Here is a 27,801-nt window from a genome sequence, read left to right as displayed (position 1 = left end):
ACGCTATAATGATTATAAAGATTGAAAGAAAATGCTTGCTTTACCTGAACACCCTTCCAATGGTCCTGTGCCAGATGTGGCCTTCAGGGCAAGCAGTCCCAGGTTTAATCTACTGCACCTGACATAAAACAAAATATTCATTAAATGATATCTCAGGTTTATGTTTACAAATAACTTCAAAGTGGCAACATATTCAACACACTTTCCTCCTCCTATTTGCCCCACAACAAACACCCCTGTGAGGTGGTTGCAGTGGTGGGTTTCAACCGGTGTTACCACCGGTTCGCTTCATGCACGCGCTTCACACATGCCAAACTAGCGCTCCACGAAAGCGCAGTGTATTATGGAACAGCTGAGATGCGACTATCCGCTCTGCCGCACCTTTCAGCTGGGCTAAAAATAACCAAATATAAGGTATGTATTATGCAGGGGCGGGCAGGAGGGCCAACCTAACCGTCAAAAGAGAACTGGTTTGCTTTCAGCTCACCATCGTCATTAACAGCTCGCCCGAACCGGGCTGAACCAGTAGAAACCCACCATTGGTGGGTTGGGCTGAGAGAATGAGTGACTGGCCCAAAGTCACCCACCTGGCTTCCATGGCTAAGACGGGACTTGAACTCAACAGTCTATAAAATACAGGTAGTTCTCAACTTATGACCACAACTGAGCCCAAAATTTATGTGGCTAAGTGAGAAATTCGTTAAGGGAGTTTTGCCCTATCTTGCGACTTCTTGCCATGTTTGTTAAATGAATCATTGCAGTTGTTAACCTAGTAAGATGGTTAAGTGAATCTGGTTTCCCCATTGACTTTGCTTGTCCGAAGGTCGCCCAAGGGGATCACATGACCCCAGGACGGCTGCATAACCGTCATAAATGTGAATTGGTTGTCAAGCATCCGAATATAAATCATATGACCATGGGGATACTGCAACGGTTATAAATGTGAAAAATGGTCCGAAGTCAGTTTTCAGCGCCTTTAACTTCGGTCACTAAATGAACCGTTGTAAATCAAGGACTACCTGTAATAACAACCATCACCCATGGTGGCACTTCTAGAACAAACTGAGTGGTCAATGCCTGGAATGCTCTACCTGACTCCTTGTTACATCCTCAAATCCCCACAGTTTCAACTTCAAACTCTTTACTGTGGACCTACTCCCTTCTTAAGAGGTCCATAAAGGGGGCGTGCATAAGCACACTAGCATGCCTACCGTCCCTGTCTTACTGTCCCCATTTATTTACTTCCTTTGTTTATAGAATAGAATAAGGAGTAGAGTAGAGTAGAGTAGAGTAGAGTAGAGTAGAGTAGAGTAGAGTAGAATAGAATAGAATAGAATAGAATAGAATAGAATAGAATAGAATAGAATAGAATAGAATAGAATAGAATAGAATAGAATAGAATAGAATTCTTTATTGGCCAAGTGTGATCGGACACCCAAGGAATTTGTCTTTGGTGTGTAGGAAGTTAGCACCCACCCCTTTCCTAGAAGAATGAAATATTTTAGGAAATATTAAAAAGGCAAAATATTATGTTTCCCTGGATGAGAAATGGAGAAGCATGTTTTAAAGACAAAGCAGCTCCCACCTTCCTGCCCTCACCCTTTTGTTAATGGGCCAGAGGCAGAAACTCAATCTTTGTCAACGGACCATCTTCTGCAACATAATGGGACCCATTTAGCAACAGAAACTCACCACATGGCACTTGGGAAGATTACATCAGCCAGCAAGGCTAGCTAAAACCCCCACCCCCTGGGAGTCTGACAACCAATCAGGATACTCTTTCTGGACCCCAGGAAGTTCAAAGCCAGAGAGGGCATAAAACCCGGGGACTCGCTGTATCTCGCCCCTTTTCTGTTCAGGAACTCAAGCCAGGTGAGCCTGTCCATCATTAAACCATCTTTCCAAGCAGTCTCCATGTTTCAAGTGTCTTTTTCCCCCACTTGGAGCTGAACCCAAAAGGATATTTCTTCCTACAGGTGCCTATTCTCTCCGTGTACATAAGGAGAATAAAACACATTCTTCAAGAATAAAAAGATACAACACTTAAATGATAGTCAAGGTTATTAACAAGCTATCAAATCGTACTAGGAAACAAGTAAAAACAATATAAATTGAAAGATACGAGCACATGGTTATAGTCATAAGTGGGAATAAGTTTATGTTCATACCTAGTTATCTGTCCATGTTTGACAAACATACATATATAACTAACTAACTAGTTAGTTAGGCTCAAGGTTGACTCAGCCTTCCATCCTTTCTAAGGTGGGTAAATTGAGGACCCAGTTTGGGGGGGGGGGGCAATAAGGTGACTTTGTAAAAAAATATACAAAAAAGTATGAAGGCTCTTGCTTAACGCATTGTAAGCCACCCTGAGTCTCCGGAGAAGGGCGGCATATAAATCTAATTAAAAAAAAAAAAAAAACTAACTGAACCCCGGAGAGAGCCAGCCAATCCCCTCCAGCCTGCCTTTGAACGGCGGATAACCCAAAGCAAAGAACTCAAGTCCCCTTCTCCCTTCGGTTTCACTTTCGCTTTGCAGCCCCGCCCACTTCCCCGCCTCCTGGCCAGCCCGAAATGAAAAACTACGACCGCTCTGTCTTGAGCGACAGCAGGGGCGGCCACTGGCACGGCGGGCAAAGCCACGGCTGAGCCAATGGCAGCCTCAAAGAGCCTCCCTCTCTCTCCGCCCAGCGAGCCCAAACGAAGCCACAGGTGGGAAGAATCCTCCGCTTCCGCGTTCTGCGGAGGAAAGCGCGGCTGGCCGTCGGGCTTTCCGCCGCCGAAATTTTGTCCCTGTAGACAGCGGCAAGAGGGCAGCCAAGTCCCCGGAGGGGCTTCGGGCACCAGGATGAGGAGCTGCCCGTCTCTGGCCGCCCCGCGCGAAGTTTTGCAAGACTACCTGGCTTTCTACCGCGCCACCTGGGCGGAAGGCAAACTAAGCCTTTGCAACGAAGCGCCGCTGAAGAGCCGCGCCGGGTTCCAGGCGGGCAAGTTGGACGTGGGCGCGATCGCCCAGAGCTGCTGGACTAGGATGCGGGGCCGGCGGGAGGCCGGCGCCGTCTTCCTCCGCAAACTGAGCCAGGCCTTCGGCTACCTGGAGCTGCTGTGCGTCAACCTTTGCCTCTCGCCTTGGAGGAAGGAGATCAAGTCGCTGAAGGTAACAAGTTACAGTAAAAGAGAGTTAGGAGGGACCTTGGAGGTCATCTAGCCCAACCCAAGGTAGCCTGGGGGTGGGGGGAAGGAAGGATGCAAGGCAGGAAAGGAAAGGAAAGGAAAGAAGGGAAAGGTGGAAAGGAGAGGAGAGGAGGCGAAGGTCCCCAGTGGGTTTGGCCACTTCTTGTCTTTGATAGAGAGGGGGGATCTGTGGGGGAAGGCTTTGCTCCAGGAACCCGAGGTAGAGGTTAAAAACAAAAATCCTCCGATTTTACACCCTGACCTAATCTCCTATGCCTGGCATGGTCTCCAACCTTGGCAACTTTGTGGACTTCCAACTCCCAGAATTCCTCAGCCAGCTTTGCTTAGCCAGCTTTGGAAGTTCATACTTTTGCCCTCACTTCTACATTTGGCTATCAATTCTGCCTTTCGGTTTATAGCATCCAAAGGTGGTCAACTTCAACTTCCAATTTAATTTACCCAATAGCAACACCATCTGGTGCCCTCCAAATTTGTTAGATTGGAATACTGGTATAGAATAGAATAGAATTCTTTATTGGCCAAGGGTGATTGGACACACAAGGAATTTGTCTTTGGTGCATACGCTCTCGGTGTACATAAAAGAAAAGATACATTTGTCAAGAATCATAAGGTACTTAATGATAGTCATAGGGAACAAATGAGCAATCGAATCATACTAGGAAACAATCAATATAAATTGTAAGGATACAAGTAACAAAGTTACATTCATGCAGTCATAAGCGGGAGGAGATGGGTGATAGGAATGGTGAGAAGACTAATAGTAATAGTAATGCAGCCTAATGTGAATAGTTTGAGAGTGTTGAGGGAATTATTTGTTTAGCAGAGTGATGGCATTCAGGAAAAAATGTCTAGTTGTTCTGGTGTGCAGTGCTCTATAGCATCGTTTTGAGGGTAGGAGTTGAACCAATTTATGTGCAGGATGTGAGGAGTCTGTAAATATTTTCACATCCCTCTTTTTGACTCTTGCTGTATACAGGTCCTCAATGGAAGGCAGGTTGGTAGCCATTCTTTTTTCTGCAGTTCTAATTATCCTCTGAAATCTCTGTCTTGTTGGGTTGCAGAGCCAAACCAAACAGTTATAGAGGTGCAGATGACAAACTCAATAATTCCTCTGTAGAACTGGATCAGTAATCTCATATAAATGCCCAGAAAGCCAGAATATTGCCTTGGTTCCACTAAACCTATTGAGATACTGTGCCATATCTTTTAGAGATGCTAGGATGCTCATCCTTTTGCCAGATTCCTGTCCAATGATCGATATCCCAAAGGCCAGATTTAGCTAACCACATCTCAGGTAAAGAGATAACAGAGGAGCATACAATGCAGTTTCAGCAGGAAGGAAGATTTCTAAAGGTAGCCTGATCCTTTGGGGTCAGTCAGGACGAGTCCTTATCCTGTTGCTTGACGTCTGAATTCTTCTGTTGATCGTATCCACAAGGAAGATCTTCAACCCATAATTTCACAGAATAGTAATAATTTCTCCATGCTGATGTCTCCTAATGTTATTTTTCTCGTTCTCTTTAGACTTTTACAGGCAACTTTGTCTACCATGTAAAGTCCATCCTTCCAGAAAGTGTAGTACAACAACTGCTGTCTGAAATGGGCTACGTTGCCACCTCTGCTACCGAATATTCCCTGGTCAGAAAACTAAGCGAGGAAGAAGCGGAGAACACTGCATTTGAAATGTTCCTTGCAAGAATTGAATGCGAAAACCTTCTTGAAGTTGCAGGGGACATGAAAGACGGTGACCTCGCTGACATCCTACAGAAGAGGGCCCAGAAACCTTGTCTTCCTTGTGTTGGCTTAGCTAAAAAGCAGGAACACTCACAAACAAAAGAGGATGTGGCCATTGGAGAAAGCAACGGGGCACCAAATCCTGCATTGGCCTACTTGAGTCATAGCCAGAGTGCCTTCAAAGAGCAGGACAAGATTGAGCATGGCAACAGCTTTGGTCTCCAATCCATTACAACGGAGACTCGGCCAGCAGCTTCCAAACAGACACCTGAGCAGGACAGGAACCAAAACCAAACGGAGGAAACCTCGACACATTCCTGCATCAGAAGCACGGACAGTGAGGACTTTCTGATTAAATACAGCGACATTGTCATTGGACAACAGCCTCTCCACTTCTCTACCTCTTCATCGAGAGCAACCAATGAGGAGGCCTGGCTTACTGAAACAAGGCTGGGCCTACCAACCCGTGGGGAAGAAACCCTCCCTCATCTGCCTTCTGAGGAAAGTGGCCCTCAGGCCCTAGCTATCCTCAACGATTCTACGGTGGTAAGCAAAACTCCTTATGATTACCAGACTCGGCAAACGATGAAGGAATCCAAAATCTGTGATGCCATGAAACGTCTGGGCATTCCTGGGTCGGATACAATTGACGAACCCAAAGAACTGAAAGGTAGCATGGCACGGCAGTCACCTAACTCCTCCAGTGACTTGGCCTTGATGGTAGATGAGCCGAAGAACAAGGAAGACTACGTAGAGAAGTTGATGTATCCTGTGGAAGAAACGGCACAACCAGAGTCTGCAAGGAGCCACCGAGTCCCTGAAGAACGTTATCATCCCGAGATGAAATCTGCCAACCTCTCCTGTGGAGACAATGACAACATAGACCTCTATTCATCAGATCACTTCAGTCATATCGCCGGGTGCAGCTATCCCACGCCAGGTCCGAGTTATAGCAGACATCTAGATGTCCCAATTTTGACCTGTCCCATTCCCACCGAGGATCAATACTGTGGTGACATTCCAGCAGGTATTCGGCATAGGCGAGAAAGATACCCCCTTCATTCCTCTTTGGCGGACTTCGATACTCGTGGGGTGCATGGAAACGAACCTAGCCTAGACGGTTATGTTGTTATTAAGAAAGATAATTAAAAAATAGGTCCCTCAAAGCTCTGGGACCAGCAAGTCAGGATTTACTGAGTTGTGACGAGATTGGTGATACAGTCTCTTAAGAGCATTGGGGTGTTTACATGTTTCTCATCCACTGGTAAAATCTTGCAAGAGAGGATCATGGGATATTTCATAGGACTTCAAATATGCTCAGCTAAGACCTCATGAGAGGTTTAGCACCATCTTACTGTGAGATCATTGAAAGAACATTATACTTTTAAGGGAAAAATCACCACTCCTTCAATTTCCAAGGAAGGAATTTTCATCCACTTATGTAGCTCCAACGTCTCCTCTGAATTTCCCTCTCTGTGCTCATGGCTTAAGGGTTGGCAGGCCTGCTAGAGAAGGGTACTGTTAGGGTTCCAAGTAACACCCCCAACGAAATCAAACTCTTGAGGCTTGAGTTTCCTCAAAGCTAATTTTTATTAGAGATGTCATATTGGCACAACTGGGAAAACCCGAATCTGAGAGCTTATGGGTTTTTCTCGCCCAAAAGAAAGTTCAGGTCCTTGCTCTTCACCCACATGTCCATCACACGAACCAATCAGGTACCCTCCAGAACAGAAGATACCTCATTCTTCTCAACACAGCTGCAGGGCACAACAGCCTTGACTTTCTAGAAAGAATGTTATTTTGACTACATATTATCTTCACTCCATACAATCCTCCCTCCCATTTTCCCACAGTAGAATTTGTGGGAGGCCTGAAGTCTCAAAAGGTGAAAAGATGGCTTCCAGGTCCGACAGGTACACACATTTGGGGGAGAACACTGGTGCTGCCCGTTTCTTCCTCTTTTATGCAGTTCCCAAGTGCCTGAAAACTGTGCAGGATAAAGAACTAGGACTAAGAAACTGTACAAATCAGGAATGCTTTGGTGAAGCTTCTCTTGAGCGTTTTCTGTTCTTCCCAACCAGTTCGGATTTAATGGAAGAAATGTTAATCGTGAACTTTAAAACACAAATTACAGGTAGTCCTCATTTAGCAACGAGAATTGGAGCCAGCAACTTGGTTGTTAAGCAGTCATCCAAAGAAACCACCAATCTTTATGATCTTACTTCAGTTTTCCTTTGCTTTTACAGGCCTGTGAAGTTCATGTTTTCACCTCTGTGAATGGTCGCTGCCTTAGACAGTCGCTAAACAAGAACTACCTCTAAGAAAATGTTATTGAATTATCTGGATCCTGATGTCAGGTCATAGTAGGCTGTTTCATACATACACAAATCATGTTAAATGTTAAATACGATTGCTGTTAATGTAGGAAATATATCCGGAAACATGGAATATCAAATGGTTTGGATTGCTCCAAATTTGCTCAATTGGTTCAATTGTTATATCTTTCTGTTAAGATTCTATGCAATATTAGCAGGTTGATCAGACAAGATGAAAGATAATGTAAGCTGCTTCTATACTGAAATACGACCAAAAATAATTGGATAGAAAACAATTCAAGAATGTTATGACTTTTTTTTTAAAGAAAAAGCATATTGGACTCCACAGGAAATTAGAGGAGGGAAGCATTTAAATTCTAGTATGGTCTAGCAACAGGGATGCGGTGGCTCAGTGGGTAAGACGCTGAGCTTGTCGATCGAAAGGTCGGCAGTTCAGCGGTTCGAATCCCTAGTGCCGCATAATGGGGTGAGCTCCCGTTACTTGTCCCAGCTTCTGCCAACCTAGCAGTTCAAAAGCACGTTAAAAAAATGCAAATAGAAAAATAGGGACCACCTTTGGCGGGAAGGTAACAGCGTTCCGTGCGCCTTTGGCATTGAGTCATGTCCACATGACCATGGAGACATCTTCGGACAGTGCTGGCTCTTCGGCTTTGAAACGGAGCTGAACATTTCCCCCTAGAGTCAGGAACAACTAGCACATATGTGCAAGGGGAACCTTTACCTTTACGGTGTAGCAAAAGAAAAAAAAAGATAAAAATGAGGGGAAGAATAATTTCTTCTGAATCGCCCGTGGAAAAGCCATTTGGATCCCAAATATGTTGGGCGGTGCTAAATTTCTTCTATCTCCTTTTGGTTTTCTTCTCTCGTTTGTTTGGGTTCTTCAGGGCTTGTGGATAAACATTTTGTCCCGTCCACGGTCAGACAACTAGAAGAAGTCTGTCCAAAAATGTCTTGTAATAATGAACCAGCAGCCAACATGCTATGCATACCAAAGTACCAATATAATCAATAGCCGGTCAAGCAAGTTTCATTGAAAATACTTTCAACGTTTAGCGAAGGAAAGCATGTGAAAACCTTCAATCATTTCTCACCAGATACGGGTAGTCCTCAACTTACAACTACAATTTACGTTGCTAAGTGAAACGGGCTGTTGAGTGAGCTTTGCCCCAATTTACGACTTCTCTTGCCATTGCCGTTAAGTGAATCACCGGTCCTTAAGTCAGTCGCACAGTTGTTAAGCGAAATCTGGCTTCCCTATTGACTTTGCTTGTCAGAAGGTCGCAAAAGTTTTATCACTTGACCCTGGGACGCTGCGGCCGTCATAAATATGAACCAGTTGCCAAGCACCGGAATTTTGATCAGGGGGTGCTGCAACAGTCATTAAGTGTGAAAAATGGTCATGTTGCTTTTTCCAGTGCCATTGTAACTTCAAACAGACTGTTATAAATTAAGGATTACCTGTATTTTGATTCCCTTTCTTGGTTATTTCTAATCATGTTACTCCATTTTGTGCTTCTTTGCCAGTACGGCTGAGGAATTTGTTGGACTTGAGTTTTCCTCCGCTTCAGCTGATAAGACCAATATTCAGGGAACATGAGCCTTGGGCTCTTTCAGTTGAAGAGGTGCCGGTTTCTTATCTCTGCAAGTTTATAAAATGCACAATTCTGAAACTGAACAATTAGCCATTCACTCATTGCCACAAGCAACTGAAATTCAAGGCTCAGAACATGGGATGCTTATAAGTAATGCTTTAAAAAGCCAAGATAGAATTCCTGTGAAATATTATTTTATTTCTTCTTGAAAATTACTCCTCCTGGAATTAAACAAAAAAAAAATATTCTTGATGTCTTCATTTTATAACATTATCCTACCGTCGCATTCCAAATGGTAAGCTATCCTTTCTTGGGGCTGCTTAAATAAAGCGAGCCAGTTTGGTGTAATGGTGTAAGGCAGGGGTGAAATCCAGCAGGTTCTGGTGAACCGGTAGTGGAAATTTTGAGTTCAGAGAACCGGTAGAGGAAATTTTGAGTAGTTCAGAGAACTGGCAAATACCACCTCTGGCTGACCCCCAAGTGGAATGGGAATGGAGATTTTACAATATCCTTCCCCCAGGAGTGGGGTGGGAATGAAGATTTTGCAATATCCTTCCCCTGCCACGCCCAAGCCACACCATGCCTACCAAGCTACGCCCACAGAACTGGTAGTAAAAGAATTTGGATTTCATCACTGCTACAACCTTGGCAACTTTAAGGCTGGCGGACATCAATTCCCAGAATTGTGGGAGTTGACATCCGCCAGCCTTAAAGTTGCCAAGGTTGGAGACCCCCAGTTTAAGGCACCAGGCTAGAAACCTGAGAGCGGGAGTTCTAGTCCAGTCTCCGGCATGTCTTGGGCCAGCCACTCTATCTTAGCCCTAGAAAGGAAGCAATGGCAAATAATTTCTGAAAAACTTTGCCAGGAAAACTGCAGGGACTAATCCAGCACTCAACGTTGACTTGAGGGCATGTACAAAGATGTACAGACACACAACACCCTGTAGGAATAGCATAGTTTTCTGTTTCGGTGTTCGGACTGAACATAACAATATCAAAATCTTTCTGGAGGCTTGTGTGAAGAGTCCATTGCCAAGTGCATTTTTTTTTCTATCCAGGCCTGAAAAAGAACTCTACAAAATCATTTGTGAATCTTAAAAAGTTGTTTCAAAATCGCTTGCGCTTTCATAACCCGACTGCGGCCAATTATGGAGACTGAAAAGATTTTATGATCACCGCATTTAATATTAGGTGGGAAAACAGATAAAATTGCAGCGTTCCCATTTGTATCTCAACATAGATCATATCACTTGACAATAACTTAATATATTAAATATTTTTAATATGTGCTTATATTTTTCTTTACATCTTTCTGCGGCTCAATTAAGAGAATAACTGAATCAGAGTTAGTTTTCTACCAATAACAGTAAAATTTAAATAAAAGACGTAACCAACACTTCCATCTTAGAATTCTGTATCTCAGGGAGAATAAGCTAAATTAACAGGTTGGCAATTGTTCTCTTTATTTGGACTAAGAATGTGAGACAATAACACATTTTGGACACATTTTTAATGAAGGAGGAAAGGAATGATAAATATGGAATCACATTTGCTGTTCTGGCAAAGCGTAACCAAGAGTTTCTAAATCATGCCGAATAGAAAATTCTACACTCATTTAATATACCATATGCCTGTGCTCCATCATTTATCTATATCCACTCACATAAAGTCACTGGTCCAACATAACTGTTCCTTGAACCCAACTCTTAATATCAAATACAAAACTCTATAAAAGAAATAATTCCAAAAGAACTGACTTGCAGGGAAAAGTAAAATAGTTAAAAGTAAAAGACTGAGGGTTGGACCATATTCACTCTCATCCTGCCCAGATGCAAGAGTGAAATCCAGCTGGTTCTGACAGGTTCTGAAGAACCGGTAGCGGAAATGTTGAGCAGTTCAGAGAACCGGTAGCGGAAATGTTGAGTTCGGAGAACCGGTAGCGGAAATTTTGAGTAGTTCGGAGAACCGGCAAATACCACCTCTGGCTGGCCCCAGAGTGGGATGGGAATGGAGATTTTACAATATCCTTCCCCCAGGAGTGGGGAGGGAATGGGGATTTTGCAGTATCCTTCCCCTGGAGTGGGGTGGGAATGGAGATTTTTCAGTATCCTTCCCCTGCCACACTCACCAAGCCACACCCACAGAACCAGCAATAAAAAAACTTGGATTTCACCACTGCCCAGATGTGGCCATGGAGGGAATTTAGGCACTGGGGTCATTCTTAATAGTTTTTGTGTTCACCTGGCTTGAACTGCCCAAAAGTTCAATGTGAAGACCCCCGGGATTTATCTGCCCCTGAAAGACAGGAAGAATGAGAGGCAAAAGGATCTGCATCTGGGTTGGGTTGGGTTGTCTTACCTGGTGCTCAAGAGTGGGTCGGGGACATCCAAAGTGGGCCCCTGGAATGAATTCTGACAACCACTCAGTCCATCTCCGTTTGCTACTTTACCTGTTTCATATAATTTATACAATTTATGTATTCGTGGATAGAAAATAACTCGACTATTCCATATTGCAGTGATCCCCAAGCCCCGGGGATCGGGGCCATGTCACGGACAGGTATCATGCTGCAGCTCATTGAGAATAGGGCTGTGCAAATAAGAGGATGAGCACACAAAGCTCCCTTGGCGCATGTGCGGGATTAGGTTGTGCACACAAAACTATTCCTCACCCACCCACCCCCAACACTGACGCCGCCAGCCAACACCCAAGACTACCAGTCCGCGAAGCTGGAAAGGCTGGGGGCCACAGCCATATTGTATACACTTTTTAGTATACTTAAAATATTAACACAAATGCAATAAGCACGTACTAGTAATAAGCCCGGCCGGTTATTTTCTTTGTCCCCTTCCATTAAAATTCTTTTTTGGGAAAAATAAAACAAGATTTAAATGCGATTGCATTTGAGCTGCACGTTTGCTAGCTCCAAACAGCAGCATCTGTTGGCAGCAGGAGGAATTAAGTCATAGCTATGCATTTCATTCATATTTCTCCATCATTTGTGAGTCTCTCGGGTCTCACCAGCAGCGTAAGTGCAAGCTGAAAAAAGTAGATGGGCTGCTGCGAAAGAGAAGAATTAGCCACAACTTATATGTATGTATTTACTCTTCAAGGGTACAGTCCAAAAACAGAGAAAAGGCTGAGGGTGGGAGGCAGGGAAGAGTGCCGAATCCATTCTGGCTCTGGGTGGGTCATCCTGCATGGACATGGTGGACCTTCTCAGCCCTTGGACCATTCTGCAAAGCTTCTCCGAATGCCTTCAAGTTTACAAGCCCACCACTTCAAGCTGCTTGCAGGAACCAAGCCTACAGCTCTCTCTTTGTACTTAGGCTACACCACCTGTGTACTTGTTCTTTTGGGCAACAAAGTCTTGTCCATAGTAAGACAGCTAATTCTACAGACGCCGTTGGGTGTTGTCCAGCATCAAGATTTGGTCCTGATTCTCTTCGTATTTCTCCATCATTTCCTGCAGGTCATCGTCAGCCTGAATCACCTTAAAAAGACTCAAAATGGTCAAATGCTGAAGCACATCTCTGGAAAAAAAATCTACAGAATCCAAGTCTGAAATTGAGACTGTGTGTTAAACAAGCCAACATTCATGAACTTGTGCTAAATTGTCCTTGGCTTACAAAACCCTGGCTTGTTTGGCATAAGTATTCCTGGCATTCTTTGTTTCGATGGCATGCAAATGTATTCCTTTCCTTCAAGCAACAGGCCACCTGCATTAACAGACAACTCATTCACACTGTGGTTGAGTCCATCAGGAGTGATGGCTTAAAAACGTTGCTTGGTTTTAGCATGACATGTAAACGCAACCAGTTATAGTTTATATCATAAGTTGTTAAAAATCCATCATACGTGATCTCCTCAATTAATAGTATTTTTGTAGTATTGTTCTATGAGCATAAATAATTGCATAAATATGTGTGCACGTCCATTTTACCCTTCTGTCTAACCGTATTTCCTACAAGGAACCAAGTTGCCCAAAATTAAGCTGATGTCTGTCACAATGCTATTAAAACGTCTTCCCCTCTTGTGGAAAGTTTATAATAAGTCGAAGAAGCCTTTGAAGATACCCTGTTTCCCTGAAAATAAGACATCCCCTGATAATAAGCCCAATCGGGCTTTTGAGCACATGAGCTAAAATAAGCATCCCCCTGAAAATAAGCCCTCCCCAAAAATATTTAAACGCAGAGCTGGAAATCAGGTAAGATGGCAAGAGGAGCCCCATCTTGCTCCATGCGCCCCAAAGTAATAAGACCTCCCTGAAAATAAGGCCAAGCGTTTATTTGGGGGTTCAAAAAAATGTAAGACAGGGTCTTATTTTCGGGGAAACACAGTAGTTAATATTGAGACATGACAGGAGAGCAAGACAATTTTTTTTACAAACATAATAAAAAGTTATGCATTAATTCAGATACCTTTTTCCTGTTTTGGCCAAACTACTGTGTTTCCCCGAAAATAAGACCCTGTCTTATATTTTTTGAACCCTGAAATAAGCGCTTGGCCTTATTGCCATGCGCTCAAAAGCCTGATTGGGCTTATTATCAGGGGATGTCATATTTTGGGGGAAACAGGTATCTTTCAATACTTACAAGCACCGGAGAAGGGACTTTGAACAATGTTTGTTTAATGAGCCAGTCTTCATAAAGCTGATGAATAGCTTCTAAATATTCCTGTCCAGAGGAGGAGGAAAAAGAAGGATGATCAGGTGGTTTTTTTTTTTTAACAGATACAAAAATACTTTGGTTAATTATGATTTGTGTTCTGTAGAAGCAAAAGGTAGGATAGTTGCAATTAGAGCCAAGCATATGATGTAAGTTGCACAGGACCACCAGATTTGGGAAGGGAGCTGGCTAGTGAATCTGGATCTCGTTTATCTAGAACAGTTGTTTTCCCGTCTCAGTTAACTGAACATTCAACACTTCCCCAGTCAAAGATACAACTGGGATCTTTTAATTGAGCAGGGAATTCAAATCAACAGCCTGAAGTTGTGTTTCTCAACCTCAGCATCTTTGAAGATGTCTGGATTTCAATTCCCAGAATTCCCTAGCCAGCATGGAAAGGGCACTTCCTGTTCTGTCACGTGCTCTCCATAGGCAGGGAACATCACCCCCAAACCACAGGGACAACTTTAGCACAGAAATCTACTTTCTGCTAATCACAGAATGCAACATTTTCAGCAATATTACAGATTAACAGAGTTGGAAAGGACCTTGTAGGTCATCTAGTCCAACCCCTCGCCCAAACAGGAGACCCTACACCATTTCTGACAGGTGGCAGTCCAGTCTCTTCTTGAAAGCCTCCAGGGATGAAGCTCCCACAACTTCCGAAGGCAACTTCTGTTCCATTGGTAGATTGTTCTCACTTTCAGAAAATTTCTTATTTCTAGGTTGAATCTCTCCTTGGTCAGTTTCCATCCATTATTCCTTGACTGGCCTTCAGGTGCCTTGGAAAATAGCTTGACCCCTTCCTCTCTGTGGCAGCTCCTTAAATATTGGAACACTGCTATCCTGTCTCCCCTGGTCCTCCTCTTCACTAGACTACCCATGCCCAGTTCCTGTAACCGTTCATCCCCTAATCATCCTGGTTGCTCTTCTCTGCACTCTTTCTAGAGTCTCAACATATTTTTTATAGTGTGGTGACGATAACTGGATGCAGTATTCTAGGTGTGGTCTTACTAAGGCTTTATAGAGTGGTGTTTGTACCTCACTTGATCTTGAATATCCAAAAGAGACCAACCATGACCTCAAAATGATGGTTACATGGATCAGGGTATCATTGCACAAATGCCACACTTCCACCATGATGTCTGGTGGAAGAACTAAAGTTGCGTCATCTCTGTGATGACATCGTCCATACGTTGACATTTGACCCCCTGCCCCAGTGGATGTTTATGACCGTCTTGTTAGGAGACTGAAGACTTTTGATCCTTCTTCCAACCAACCAAGTTGTAACGCTCCAAAAAATTGAAAGATCTTCTCCTTACCATGGGAATCACCTTCTCCTCTTCCCTGCACCTCTGCTTGAGTCTCTGGTAACACATGCCAGGAGAGGTCTGTAGATAAACTGCATCAAACCATTATAGTTTTAAACTGTTAAAGGATGCAAGGGCTATTTCAATCATTTCAGATGTGTTTTAACTCAGAAGCAGGGTTGATTCGGCCCTGAAAGAATTCCAAAATGGTTACGGCAATTGTAACCACAGCTACCCATTTGAAACCCAGCATTTCCCATTCAAAATGCTTGGCGTACTAAAATAAATCGAATATTCTTGAAGGGCCATCCAGTTTTTGAAAGCTCAGACCTCACTGGCAACAGCCAGATTTTTTTTAACTATGGTTATAAAACCATGGATTTTAGTAACAAATCAATGAATTGGGGTTTTAAGTCTATGATGTAACGTGTATTAAATATTTTACTTGTTAAACTGTTTTATTTAATGCCGAATTTAGATTATATTTGTAGCTTGCATTGGGGCTTTTTGGCCGTAAATAAAATTGAATACAAAGCTCAGAGGAAAATTATAACTATAGGAATCTGTTTGCTTCTCAGGAAAAAAAAAATCCCCAAATGATAAATATTTCAAGTTTTAAAAGTACAATACATTCATGTAAATCACCTATTAAGTATGCAATGCAGAAACTACTGAAGCCTTTTAATGCCAACTTAGACTAAAGATGAACATTCTTGATTTTAAACTATCCAAAGAAAAAAAATAATTTAGAGCTAAAAAGTTAGTCTACTCTACACACACAAATGGGCAAACACTAAAATTTCTGTATTAAAAAAAAAAGAAACAGCACAGGTTTTACATATGATTTCCCTCACCTAATTCGCCTCATATATGTTGAAGTTCAACTCCCTTAAATTCACAGTGATTAAAGAATTATGCATATTGAAATACAGGCTATCTGATTGGCATCGTGTTAAGACTCAAATTACTAAAGTTATCCTTAATGTTCGCTAGCCACCAAACCTCCCCACTCCTGAAGAATCAATAGAGGTGTTTACCGATCAGATCAACTGACACGTTCATATTCTTGAGGATCCAGTCAAACCATTCAGTCAGGATGACGTAATCTACTTCTGGCATTTTCCCACTGCAACAACAAATATAGGAGAGAACTCAAATAAAAAAGATGATCAACAGTTCAGTCATTCATCTTCGTACTATCAACCGGCAACTGCTAATCTTTTTCCTCCTCCTCCTCATCACCACAAAATGATGTATACTAAGGGTGTCAAACTCAAGGCCTGCGGGCCGCATCCGGCCTGCGGAGTGCTTAGATCTGGCCTGCAGAGCCGCCCTGGAAACAGTGAAGGTCTGGCCCGCGGTGCATCTGCCAGTGAAAACGGAGCTCGGGAGGGCCATACACGGCCCTCGCAAGCTCCATTTTCGGCCACCGTGGCCTCCTGCAGCCCTCTGCTAGCAAAGAGCTCGGGGGGGGTCCTTTTTTCCTGGCAGAGGGCTGCAGGAGGTAGTCATGGGCAAAAACAGTTTGTGAGGGCTGCATGTGCCCCCCCCCCGAGCTCCATTTTCGCTGGCAGAGGGCTGCAGGAGGCCGTCGCAGCCGAAAACAGAGCTCAGGAGCCCATTTTTGCTGACCGAGCACTCGGCCAAGGCGCCCCCACAACACGAATGACATCAAGCTGGCCACAGCCACCCCAGTCCCCCAAGGTCAAACACAACCCTGATGCAACCCTCAATGAAATCAAGTTTGACACCCCTGATGTACAGTCTCAAGAGTGATTCGCTCTTTCACCTAGTTACTTCTTCACTCTCAGCTTGACAACAATCGGGGGGTGGGGGTGGGGTGGAATGTCGGGGTGGGAAAGGAATGCCAAGACTTCACCTGCAGATCACGAGACCCTGCTGCCACCCCCAAAGTCACACCGCGCCAGTGTTGAACGATCTGGGCCTCTCTCATAACAAAAGAAGTGGATGGAATTGGACAATGCAATGAACTGAGGGGGACAGCCAGAGGGAACAAGCAAGTTTAACTATGTGGGCTTTCGTGCGGGAAACCCAGAGCTGGTTTTGCTTTGTCTGTGCCAATGTGGTGTATTCAATAAAGTCTTACTTTTGGGAAGTACAATACCCCAGGAGTTCTCTTTTTGGATTCGCTGACACACTGGCCCAATCTTCCTCTAAATGTAATCACCAAGATCTCATACCTGATTTGTCAAAATGTCAGCCTGTCTATGGCTCTGCAGGTGCCTTACAGGTAGTCCTCATTTAAAGATATTAACAGGGACCAGCAACTCCATAACTGTGCAGTGTGATCATAAAGTGTGATGTCTCATGCTTGCATCACCTTGTGACAAAAGCTGGGGCGGTCCCAACTGCCATTGTTAGGTGAATCCTGCACAATCACAGCATCTTATGGCCACATGGCTGCCATCTGCAATCTCCTGCTGGCTTCCCCACTGACTTTGCTTAAAGTTTCCTTTGTCCTAGGATTCTTTTTGTTGTTGTTGTTGTTTCCCAGCCTAGACCACCACTCTGGAATTTTCTTCTCCAGGGACTAAGCAGGTGCAACCTTACTCAGCTTTTTTTCAGATCAGCCAACATCTGCTACGTTCTACCACCTCCGGAAGAGAACTATTGTCTCCCTTAAGTCAAGTTCCACTCCTGATGCCTTCATATAGGTACATTCTTATCTTTTATTTCACAAAAGTACAGAAGCAATTCACCACTTCCTTCTTCTGGGTATGTTCACAATTTCTCAGTCCAGCCAACAATTCTGTATTTTCTAGTTGTCTTCATCCAAGTTGAAGGACTGCCCAATTTTACTTATCTTTGAGAATCAGTGAATATATTTCCCTTCACTTCTGTATATTTCTACCTCAACCGCTCCATTTTTACGACCCTGCAATCCCATAATTTAGAGTAGAATTGGGGTGAATTCTCTGGCAATGTTGTACTACTAACTAGAGCATACAAAACATTTGCTAGACCAATTCTTGAATACAGCTCATCTGTCTGGAACCTGCACTGCATATTGGACATAAATACAATCGAGAGAGTCCAGAGATATTTTACAAGAAGAGTCCTCCATTCCTCTAACCGCAATAAAATTCCTTATGCCACCAGACTTCAAATTTTGGTCTTAGACAACTTAGAACTACGCCAACTTCAGTCTGACCTAAGCATAGTACATAAAATTAACTGCCGCAATGTACTTCCTGTCAATGACTACTTCAGCTTCAACCACAACAATACACGAGCAAATAATAGATACGAACTCAAGATAAACCGTTCCAAACTTGATTGCAGAAAATTCGACTTCAGCAACAGAGTGGTCAATGCCTGGAATGCACTACCTGACTCTGTGGTTTCTTCCCCAAACCCCCAAAACTTTAACCTTAAACTGTCTACTGTTGACCTCACCCCATTCCTAAGAGGTCTGTAAGGGGCATATTTAAGTGCACCAGCCTACAGTCCCTGTTCTAATATTCCTTTTTACTTTTTACTTACTCTTTTCATGTATTCAAATTATGTTTATACTTTTACCTGTTATATATGCTTGACAAAATAAACTTATGACCTATGACAGAATGGAGTTGAGTATTTACTGGCCGGATGCCCTTCCTAATGTCTATGTGGAGTTCACAGCAGATTTTGTTTTCTTTCCGCCCTAGGAAAGAAACATCTGCCGTTACCTAGGATTGAGAACTCTCAATCTTCCGAGTGGGAGATGAGTGTCTTCACCACTAGGCCACCACATCGCTATATTTCTACCTCAACGACAATCGAGCCAAAATATTTTAATGTAATGTATCTAATCTGTTTTCAGTAATCATTCACTGGAACAATTTCAACATTCGTATGAATCAGTTCAGTGTTGCCTGGTTACCACACATAACCAAGGACTGTTATGAGGGAGAGCACATGGAGCACATGAAGGTAAGTCATGTGCTTTCACTAGCCTTCTCCTCCATAGCTAACCTGAGCATATAAGCTCATGGTTTGCTTATTATAGTTCAGATTTAAGTGATACAAAAGCATGAAATTAATTTCATAAAATTAGTGTATAGCTTCCACCCAATCCAACATTATCAAAGCTTTTACCATGTTTCCCCAAAAATAAGACCTCCCTGGATAATAAGCGCTCCCCCAAAAATATTTAACTGTGTGCGCAACCGGTCCCCGCCATTTCTTCTGGTTAGTTAGGGAAACAGCTGGAAATCAGGTAAGATGGCACGTGCCCCAAAATAATAAGACCTTCCCAAAATTAAGGCCAAGCGCTTATTTAAGGGTTCAAAAAAATATAACACCTGGTCTTATTTTCGGGGAAACACGGGAAAGTGTATCCAATATGCACATGCAAAAAAAGGCAGTAATTTCTTCAAATACACAAAGAGCAATCAGACAGATACAGTAATCACTACATCATATTACTTCAGCAATTGGGATAAAAGAGAACCCAAAGGTATTTTCGTAGCATCGCATCTGCACCTTTGCTCAAGAGACACTGTAGCAGAGATGCCACCTTGTGGATTTACAAATTGCTTCTCCTTTCCCTCACGCATTTCAGAACGGAAATCTCGTTTGGCTGTAAAATGTTTATTCAGAGTGGAAAAAATAATGGCAAGACCAATCGAAAATATACTGCAAGATGAACAGCAGCCACCGGCGTGCCTTAGTCAGTTGATGTGCAACTGACAATTTGATGGCAATTTGGCTCTGTTCCTGGGCTATTTCAGAATGAATAAAATATGAAGCCGCTCTCTTAAAAGCACGCTCTGTACCGTACCTGCGATATAGGTTCTCCACAAAAATGTATTTTGCGCTGTGAATTGACCTCTCCATCATTCTTATGGGAGAAATCTGCAAATTAAATGTCAAAAGCCATTTAGAAGGATGGATAGGTGGGTGGACGGACAGACACACAGATTGCTAGCTATTCAAGGGGAGGGGGAGATTAGCTGTTCTGCAGTATCCACTGGAGTACAGATTCCTTGAGGAAAAGGGGATTTGTTCCCTTTATTTATTCCCTTGAAGTTTATTTAACTTCGGCAAGGCCTTTGTGAAACCAGCAACCTTGTTAGATTTCAAGAACTTTCGTTCAAGAATTCAAACTATAATTCTCTCTCTTCCGGTTTTCCCCATATTGACAAGCCAAAGAAGTAGGCTGAAATGAAGGCGACGGATCCAAAATTACCCATTTAGAATCCATGGCAGAGACTGGATTTGAACCAGGGTCTCCCTATTACCTTTCCAGAATCTTAACTATTATGGCACACTGGCTCTTAATACAGGTAGTCTTCAACTTATAACCATTCATTTACTGACTGTTCAAAGTTACAACCACACTTTTAACAGTAAAATTCAGATGATTATGCTGGGATTGACGGCAAAAATAAAAATGATTATACTGGGTTTAAACAGTAAAAATAAGGATGATTTTGCTGGGAACAACAGTAAAAATAAATGATTGTGCTGGGATTAAAAGTAAAAAATGAGGATTAAGATGAAGATGATGTGTTGTGATAAATAATTAAAAATGATTATGTTGTGACTTGTAAATTAGGATGATTATGTTGAGATAAATAGTAATGAAGAGGATTTGCTGTGAGTGATAGTTAAGATATTGTTTATGATAATAGTAATGATTTATATTTTTAAGATACACTCATTTAAATAAAAAGAAAAGATAATGAAATGATATTGAGTTAGGGTTTAAAGACTTAAGTAACGGGTTCTTGGATAATGGTATTATAAAATAGATAGAAATTAGGGAAACAATTGTGTAAAACATTAAGTTGTGTTATTTGGAAATTAAGATTTGAGGTGAAATAATAGAAAGGTAATTGTTTTGAGCAAGTTATTGTGTTTTTTTTCTCTCTGTTTTATTTTTTTTTTATTATTTTTATAAGATGATGATTAGTGGAGATGAGTCATTGTTAAAGATGAATTTGTGATTGTACCAATTTATGACCAGATCAATGCTTCGTTCTAAAAAGATGTATTTTATGTTTATGTTTTAAAAAATAAAAAAACTTTTTACAAAAAAAAAGTTACAACCACACTCATAAAAGTCTTTGGCCAGTTTTCACGACCATTGCAGCATTCCCATGGTCACGTCATCAAAATTGAGACACCTGGCAACTGGCATGTATTTATGACGGTTGCCACGTCCCAGGGTTGTGTGATCACCTTTTGCAACCTCCTGACAAGCAAAGTCAATGGGAAAGTCAGATTCGCTTAACGACTGCAAGGATTCACTTACCAACTGTGACAAGAAAGGTCGTAAAATGGGGGCAAAATGAACTTAACAACTACGGAAAAATTTAGCTGCAGAAATGTTGAGTTCAGTTGTGGTCGTAAGTTGAGGACTACCTGCGTTAGGATTCTAGTTACTACCTTATAAAACATACCATTGGCTTTGTATGCTGGTCCAACATAGTCAACTGCACGTAAGTCTGTAATGTCATCCCCCACCGGGTTGCATCTTGATACATTAAGCCCTGCCATTGGGGAGAAAACAATAAGACTATATTCAAGGGAGTGGAGTGGAGTGGAGTAGGAGTGGAGTGGAAGAAGCATGGAGTGGAGTGGAAGAGGAGTGGAGTGGAATGGAGTGGAAGAGGAGGGGACGGGAGGGGAGGAGAAAGAAGGGAAGGGAAGGGAAGGGAAGGGAAGGGAAGGGAAGGGAAGGGAAGGGAAGGGAAGGGAAGGGAGAAGAGAAGAGAAGAGAAGAGAAGAGAAGAGAAGAGAAGAGAAGAGAAGAGAAGAGAAGAGAAGAGAAGAGAAGAGAAGAGAAGAGAAGAGAAGAGAAGAGGAGTTGAGTTGAGTTGAGTTGAGTTGAGCTGTTGCAATATTAGGTACATGAGCACATATGGTTCCAAATCCTCCAGTATTTATTTAATTTCTTCTCCCCGATGGGAAGGACTTACTAAGCATATTCAGTTCTCAACGGGACACTGGCCACCAAGGAAAATTTGTGACTCATTATCTTCCTTTGGGCCTAAATGTATTTTGGCTGCAAAAGAACCAGCACTTAAAACTGAGACCAACTATTTTTTTAAAAAAAAGGCTTGAAAATCATTACCAAATTACAAAGAGGAAGTATAGCATATGCTGTCTTGGTGAATCATATTAGCCACTTTATTAGAAAAAAATCTACTCAATAACGACGTTTGAATTTAGACAGAGAATCAGTATATTTTCTGGTGTTAAGATAAGGGTAGTGCGGTTTTACTTTCTCACTATAATTCAAGGGCTTTCAAGCAGTTAAACCAATGAATGCAGAAAATAAGTCCAGGAGCTTCATTCTAGCAACTTACCAGAGGATTGTGACCATGGACATTCCTCCATTTAGATACTGGTTCCGTCAACACCTGGGTTGAAAGTTTTAAAAAAATAATCAGTGCAATGCAGAAAATTTCAGTTTACTTCTCTCAAGCTACCCTAAAGATACAACCAAGAAATGTGGAAGATTAGCAGCTGCTACCCTCAGAAAGTATGCAACGTATGTAAACTTCTATATGACTGACTCCTTTGTCAAAGACCAATTTTGCCCTTGGAAACATTCTCTTACGAACCTCTTATGCTCTTTCATTACTATGTGAAACCACTAATCAATGAATTGTGTATATTAGTGGTTATCAACCTGTGGTCTACAGATCTTGGGGGGGGGGGGGTGACATGACATTCAAAGGAACTGTGTTGAAAAAAAAAATTCATAGGGCAGGAATTTCACTAAACATGTGAACCGCAATCCTGATTCTTATTTGTTTTCAACCACATGAAGCCCACTTAGAATATGAAGGAACTCAAGAAACCACAATGCTGCATCACCTCAATGCCGGTGTTTTTAGCAAAATAATCCAGGCAGGTTGTTTTCCCACTAGCAATGTTCCCCTCGATGCAGATCTGGTGAAAACAGAAAGAAAGATGAAACGACAGCAGGTGAGCAAAGCTCAATGGCGATGCTCAAATTCAGCAGAAAGTTAGAACTCTTTCGATTTGAAAAATCTAGAGGGCTTTGTTTTCTCTCTGCATAAATTAAAAACCCACCCAAATCCACATTGTAAATCACCGCGTAATCGTGCTCCATAGTTTAAGCCATTTTATAGGTGTTGTTATATATACCCTGAAAGAATATCGTTTGCTGAAAGAATATCATTTTCTACCAAACTGTAGAACCTTTCGGACCTCAGAAACCACTAAATTCATAATTTTAAATCCCGCGGACCACTAATATGATCTGCCTAATGACCAGCTGGGTGGGCATGGCTAGGTGGTCATGTGACTGAGTAGGCGTGGCCAACTCAATGTCACTCACGTCGAGGGGCGCCTCACCAGCCTCTACTCGCCCCTCCCCTCCCAGTCACTCCTTGTCTCCCCGCCCAGGCTCCTTAGGGCCCCAATAGGAAGCAGTTGTTGGGGCTAAGCAGCCACCATGAGAAAGAGTTGGCAAAACAGCTCAGTTCAAATTGGATCTGACCGAGAAGGAGGCTCAGTAGAAGCACCTCATTGAGGACTAGGAGCATAGGCTTTTGAAGCAGAGGGAAGACCTGAAGGACTGCAAGACCAGGTACCGGCACCTGGAGGCTCAGCGGGCTGAGATGGTCAGCCAGTTCCAGGCCATGATGCAGTCCCACTGGAACGAGGCCCTCCAGCTCTTTGCCACCAGCGGCACTTCCCTCCAGCCTTCGCCCAAAGTCCTGCACCAGGAGGCTGAAGCAGGCCCCAAGTTGGAATTTCTGTCCCCCTCCGACCCACACAAAAGACCCCGAAGGGGGAGATTCTCTACAGCAACACAAACGTTCATTGCACGCATCTGTCCCAGGGGCCGTAGTTTTGAGTGCAAATATTTTATATTGAGTGCAATATAAAAAGTGCAAATAATTTTTCTGCGGACCACCAAAATTTTCTCACGGACCACCAGTGGTCCACGGAACACCAGTTGGTGACCGCTGCTGTAGAGAGCCATGGAATGGTCTTGAAGGAAATACTCAAAAGTTCTTACAGAAACAAGGGCAGACCCATTCCTTAAGCCTTGGGAAAGAAGTATTAGGAAGAGATTCAGGCTAGTTCCTTCCTGACACTCTGAGGTATAAGAAGGAGAAGTAAAATTCAACCTAACTTGTTACTTATAGCCTATTGATTCACAACAATCCGATTCTGTTACTATAGCCTACAACAGGGGTTTCAAACTCAAGGCCCAGGGGCCAAATCCGCCCCGTGTGGTACTTAGATCTGGCCCATGGGGCCACCCCGGAAATAGCGAAGGACTGGCCCGCAGTGCTTCTGCCAGTGAAAACGGAGCTCAGGAAGGCCGTTTGCGGCCCTTCTGAGCTCCGTTTTCGTTGGCAGAGGGTTGCAGGAGGCCATGGCAGCCAAAAAGAGCTCAGGAGCCCGTTTTCACTGGCAGAGCACTTGGGCCACCACAGGCGCCCTCGACATGAGTGATGTTGAGTTGGCCATGCCCACCCTGGCTACACCACCACCCCTGGCCCCCCAAGATCAAACTCAACCCTGATGCGGCCCTCAATGAAATCGAGTTTGACACCCCCGACTTACAATATTTCAATACAGCTTTGTTCTACCCTTTTTGTGGAGCCAAGTTTCCCAGTCTGGATAGGTTCAAAAAGCCGATACATCAAATATCAAATAAAAAGGGTGGCACAAAGTCCATGCAATCATGTTATCAATCGAGCGAGCGAGCATGAACTATCACTTTCCAGTCATTTCAATTATGGTTTCAATCTTCACATATTCTTCCCATCTTGCAGACTGTATGCCCCAAGTCTTTTTAAAACATACTACATAATATATTGTTATTATTCTCCTTTGTGGTATCCAACAAAAAGATTTGCAAGTCTACATTCAGAAATGCATAGGGATTGTTTTCATTACTGTCTCATTAATGCAGAATATCGGAGGTTCATACTTACAACTGTCTTCCTTCCTTCTCCGTTTGCCAGGTGCTTATCTTTAAAAGAAAATAAAGGCATTCAGTTGAAAGAGTAACTGGTGCTGGTAATAAGTTGAAATACTAGTAGTGCTACAAAGGAAAGGGCAATAGAGGCTATTTTATGCACAAATATGGAAGACTATAGAAACAGCAATCATGGAGGAATGGGTTGTGAAGATAGCAGAAATGGCTAAATTAACTTGTTTTAATTAATTAAGTTAATTCTGACAGTCCAAAGTTGAATCTAGACACTGAAGAACTTGTTTAAGGAGAAAACTACAATTACTTTTTTTTAAAAAAAAAAACTGGAAACCACTTATGGACTTTTTGCTGCATATGAATAAAAATGAATTGGTGATTTCTGGATGTATTGATTAGAATGATTTGTCTATGGGAAGAAAGGAACTATGACATGCAATATGAGAGGGAGGGAATGATAATCATTATGTTTGCAACTGCTACAAAGAACCAGATTTGCTTAAATATCTTTTTTTTTCTTGCTATTCTTCTGTTTTCCTTTTACCCGCTTTGCTATTTCTTCTTCTATTTTTCAACAGTTTTTTTTAAACCTTTGCGAAATCTTCTTTTAATATCAATTATTTAAAAGATGATGATGATCAAGGATAGGAGGTCGAATAGCCTTGCTAGAATCCTAATCAACATTACCACTCATGGCGGAATTCAATTGCAGGACGTGCCATCAATGTCACTTAATTTGTTCCTTGCAAGTTTCACACGTCACGCTAAGCCATGAGGTGGCTCAGTTGGTAAATATGTGAAACCCCAACCAATGCAAGCTAGAATTAAAAGGTTGTTTTAGCACAACGTGTGAAAGAAAAAGTCAAACATCTTTGCCGTTGCTGGATAGAGACGAAAAAGAAGGTAAAGGCAGGACAGGGGTAGTGTGAATGCAGCTGCCACAAACACACCTGCACAGCACTCATCCTCATCACACCGGATGCAGACGCAAGAGGTACAGGAAGGATGTAGGAAAGGGCAAGGCTGTGTAACAGGACCGGGAGTCTCTTGCATCAAAGCAAAGCCTTCTAGGGCCAACTGACATACCGTGTTTCCCCGAAAATAAGACCCTGCCTTATATTTTTTTGAACCCAGAAAGACGCGCTTGGCCTTATTGCCATGCGCTCAAAAGCCCGATTGGGCTTATTATCAAGGGATGTCTTATTTTGCGGGAAACAGAGTATTTACCCAGGAAACAAGAATAGCTAAGATCACAGACTAGACTCAATTCAACTGTTACAGACTTTGTCAGATGTTGGCATCTTGTCTGCCATTCAACTCTTATTTCACAGGCCCGATTTCATGCTGGATCCTCATTAAGCCCAGACTTGTGAGACTTTCCAGATAAATATATTTACCGTGACATAAGCTTTTGTGCATCATAAGCCACTTCAACAAAGTCATCACACACACACACACACACCAAAAATAAGCAGAAACAGTAAAGAAACGTCCCCAGACTCTTCTTGGACAATAGTTAAGACATTTCAGCTTTCATATAAGAGCTGAATAAAAAATTTCAGCGTGCCTAAGAGCCCCCGCGTGCCTACCGTCCCTGTCCTAATGTTCGCTTTAATTGTATTCATTTTGATGTATTCAATTCATGCTTATTCTTATATATACTGCCCCCCAAAAATAAAGGGAACACAAGCAGAAGATATCCGAGATCTGAATGACTGAAATAGCCTTATTAAATACTGTTCGTTACATACAGTAGTTTTGTGTTCCCTTTAGTTGTTTGAGCAGTGTCTTCTGCTTGTGTTCCCTTTATTTTTTTGAGCAGTGTATATTATCTAATATGTACTCGACAAAAATAAATATAATATAATAAATAATATAATGCTGACTGACGACCCCCAGGGGGAGGGCCTTCTCTGTGGGGGCACCCACCCTCTGGAACGAGCTACCCCCAGGAATACGACTAATCCCGGACCTCCGGACCTTCCGTCGAGCTTTGAAGACCTTCCTATTCCAGCAAGCTGGGCTGGCTTAAAATTTTTAAAAGGTTTTTAAGGGGTAATGGGTTTTAAATACTTCGGGAAGCCAATTGGATTTAATTCTGTTTTAAATTATTTTAAATTTTGTATTGTATGGATTTTAATTTGGCTGTGCACCGCCCTGAGTCCTTCGGGAGAAGGGCGGTATACAAATTTAAATATAATAATAATAATAATAATAATAATAATAATAATAATAATAATAATAATAATAATAATAATAATAATAATAATAATAAATATATATTATATAATGTAAAGTAAAGTAAAGTAAAGTAAAGTAAAGTAAAGTAAAATTCAAGGGGTCCTGAAACACTATTCGTTCATTTCATGAATTAAATAAAACCCAGGCAATTCACGATTCTATTTCCAGCTGGTTTTAGCGTTTTTCCAAGCCACGTTTTCAACACCAAACCCAGGCGAGTCTCGGGAGGGGACCGTTGACTGGGGGCCGTTTGCGCCTTCCGATGGGCAGCAGCCCAGAAACCTGGCCAGCCCCGCGCGACCCACCCACGCGCTCTCCCATCCCGGGAAGGAGCCAAGCCAAGCCAAGCCAAGCCAAGCCAAGCCGGACCTACAAGAGGCGTGCTGGGAAGACCCGGCCATGGAGCAGCGTTGCTCCCTCGGCGACGCAGGGCGACGAAGCTCCGAGAAGCCGGCTTTGCAGCGGCAGGAACCCGAGGCAGCCCCAGCCGCCCAGAGCTGCAAGCCAGGCAGCCAGAGCCGGTGGCGGAGCGATTGCATCCGCCCCATCGCCCATGTCCGGTCGTCCCGCAGGAACCGGGAGGGCGGCCGCGTTGCAAAAGGCAAAGGAAGAGCAGCTGGAGCAGCTGCCCGGGCCGACGAGCCGCTTCCTTCCGCTGCTCGCAGACGCCGCGAGTCCAGCAGCTGCGCTTTGCAACGGAGGGGAGGAGAGACGCTCAGCTGCGATCCGCGCGTCAGCCGGTTGCAGCTTCCCCAGATTGGGCAGTTGGGTGCTGGGAGTTGTAGTTCAAGCCTT

The 27,801-nt window shown here is 43.0% G+C and overlaps 2 protein-coding genes and 1 long non-coding RNA gene across 5 annotated transcripts; 2 read left to right on the top strand and 1 right to left on the bottom strand.

Moving 5' to 3' along the window:
• Positions 1 to 44: 44 nt before the first annotated feature.
• Positions 45 to 27,717, bottom strand: TK2 (thymidine kinase 2). 3 transcript variants are annotated; one of them, XM_034425369.3, is made up of 10 exons: positions 27,380 to 27,715; positions 24,767 to 24,804; positions 22,665 to 22,739; positions 22,151 to 22,204; positions 21,242 to 21,331; positions 19,618 to 19,691; positions 15,872 to 15,960; positions 14,847 to 14,926; positions 13,453 to 13,533; positions 45 to 118 (listed from the first exon to the last, which is right to left on the bottom strand). In XM_034425369.3, the coding sequence occupies exons 1-10, from the start codon at positions 27,552 to 27,554 to the stop codon at positions 110 to 112; spliced, it is 765 nt and encodes a 254-aa protein (XP_034281260.3). In that variant the 5' UTR covers positions 27,555 to 27,715; the 3' UTR covers positions 45 to 109. The 3 variants fall into 3 exon arrangements, with proteins under 3 accessions (XP_034281260.3, XP_034281258.3, XP_034281262.2); XM_034425367.3 differs by lacking the exon at positions 45 to 118 and adding an exon at positions 10,119 to 12,350 and having other exon boundaries at positions 27,380 to 27,717; XM_034425371.3 differs by lacking the exon at positions 45 to 118 and adding an exon at positions 10,119 to 12,350 and having other exon boundaries at positions 27,376 to 27,687.
• Positions 2,686 to 8,726, top strand: LOC117670310 (uncharacterized). Its single transcript, XM_034425366.3, has 2 exons — positions 2,686 to 3,157; positions 4,720 to 8,726. Exons 1-2 carry the CDS (start codon positions 2,849 to 2,851, stop codon positions 6,076 to 6,078), a joined length of 1,668 nt encoding a protein of 555 aa, XP_034281257.2. The 5' UTR covers positions 2,686 to 2,848; the 3' UTR covers positions 6,079 to 8,726.
• LOC117670313 (uncharacterized) lies at positions 17,203 to 19,473 on the top strand. The gene is made up of 3 exons (XR_004592620.2): positions 17,203 to 17,509; positions 18,658 to 18,767; positions 19,399 to 19,473. It is a non-coding gene; the product is annotated as an uncharacterized LOC117670313 (long non-coding RNA).
• Positions 27,718 to 27,801: the final 84 nt, after the last annotated feature.

This window comes from Pantherophis guttatus, chromosome 11 (genome assembly GCF_059756535.1).
Source record: "Pantherophis guttatus breed Tessera chromosome 11, ASM5975653v1, whole genome shotgun sequence".
NCBI lineage: Eukaryota > Metazoa > Chordata > Lepidosauria > Squamata > Colubridae > Pantherophis > Pantherophis guttatus.
The sequence above is the reverse complement of the archived record's forward strand: the minus strand, read 5'-3'. Positions and strand labels throughout refer to the sequence as shown.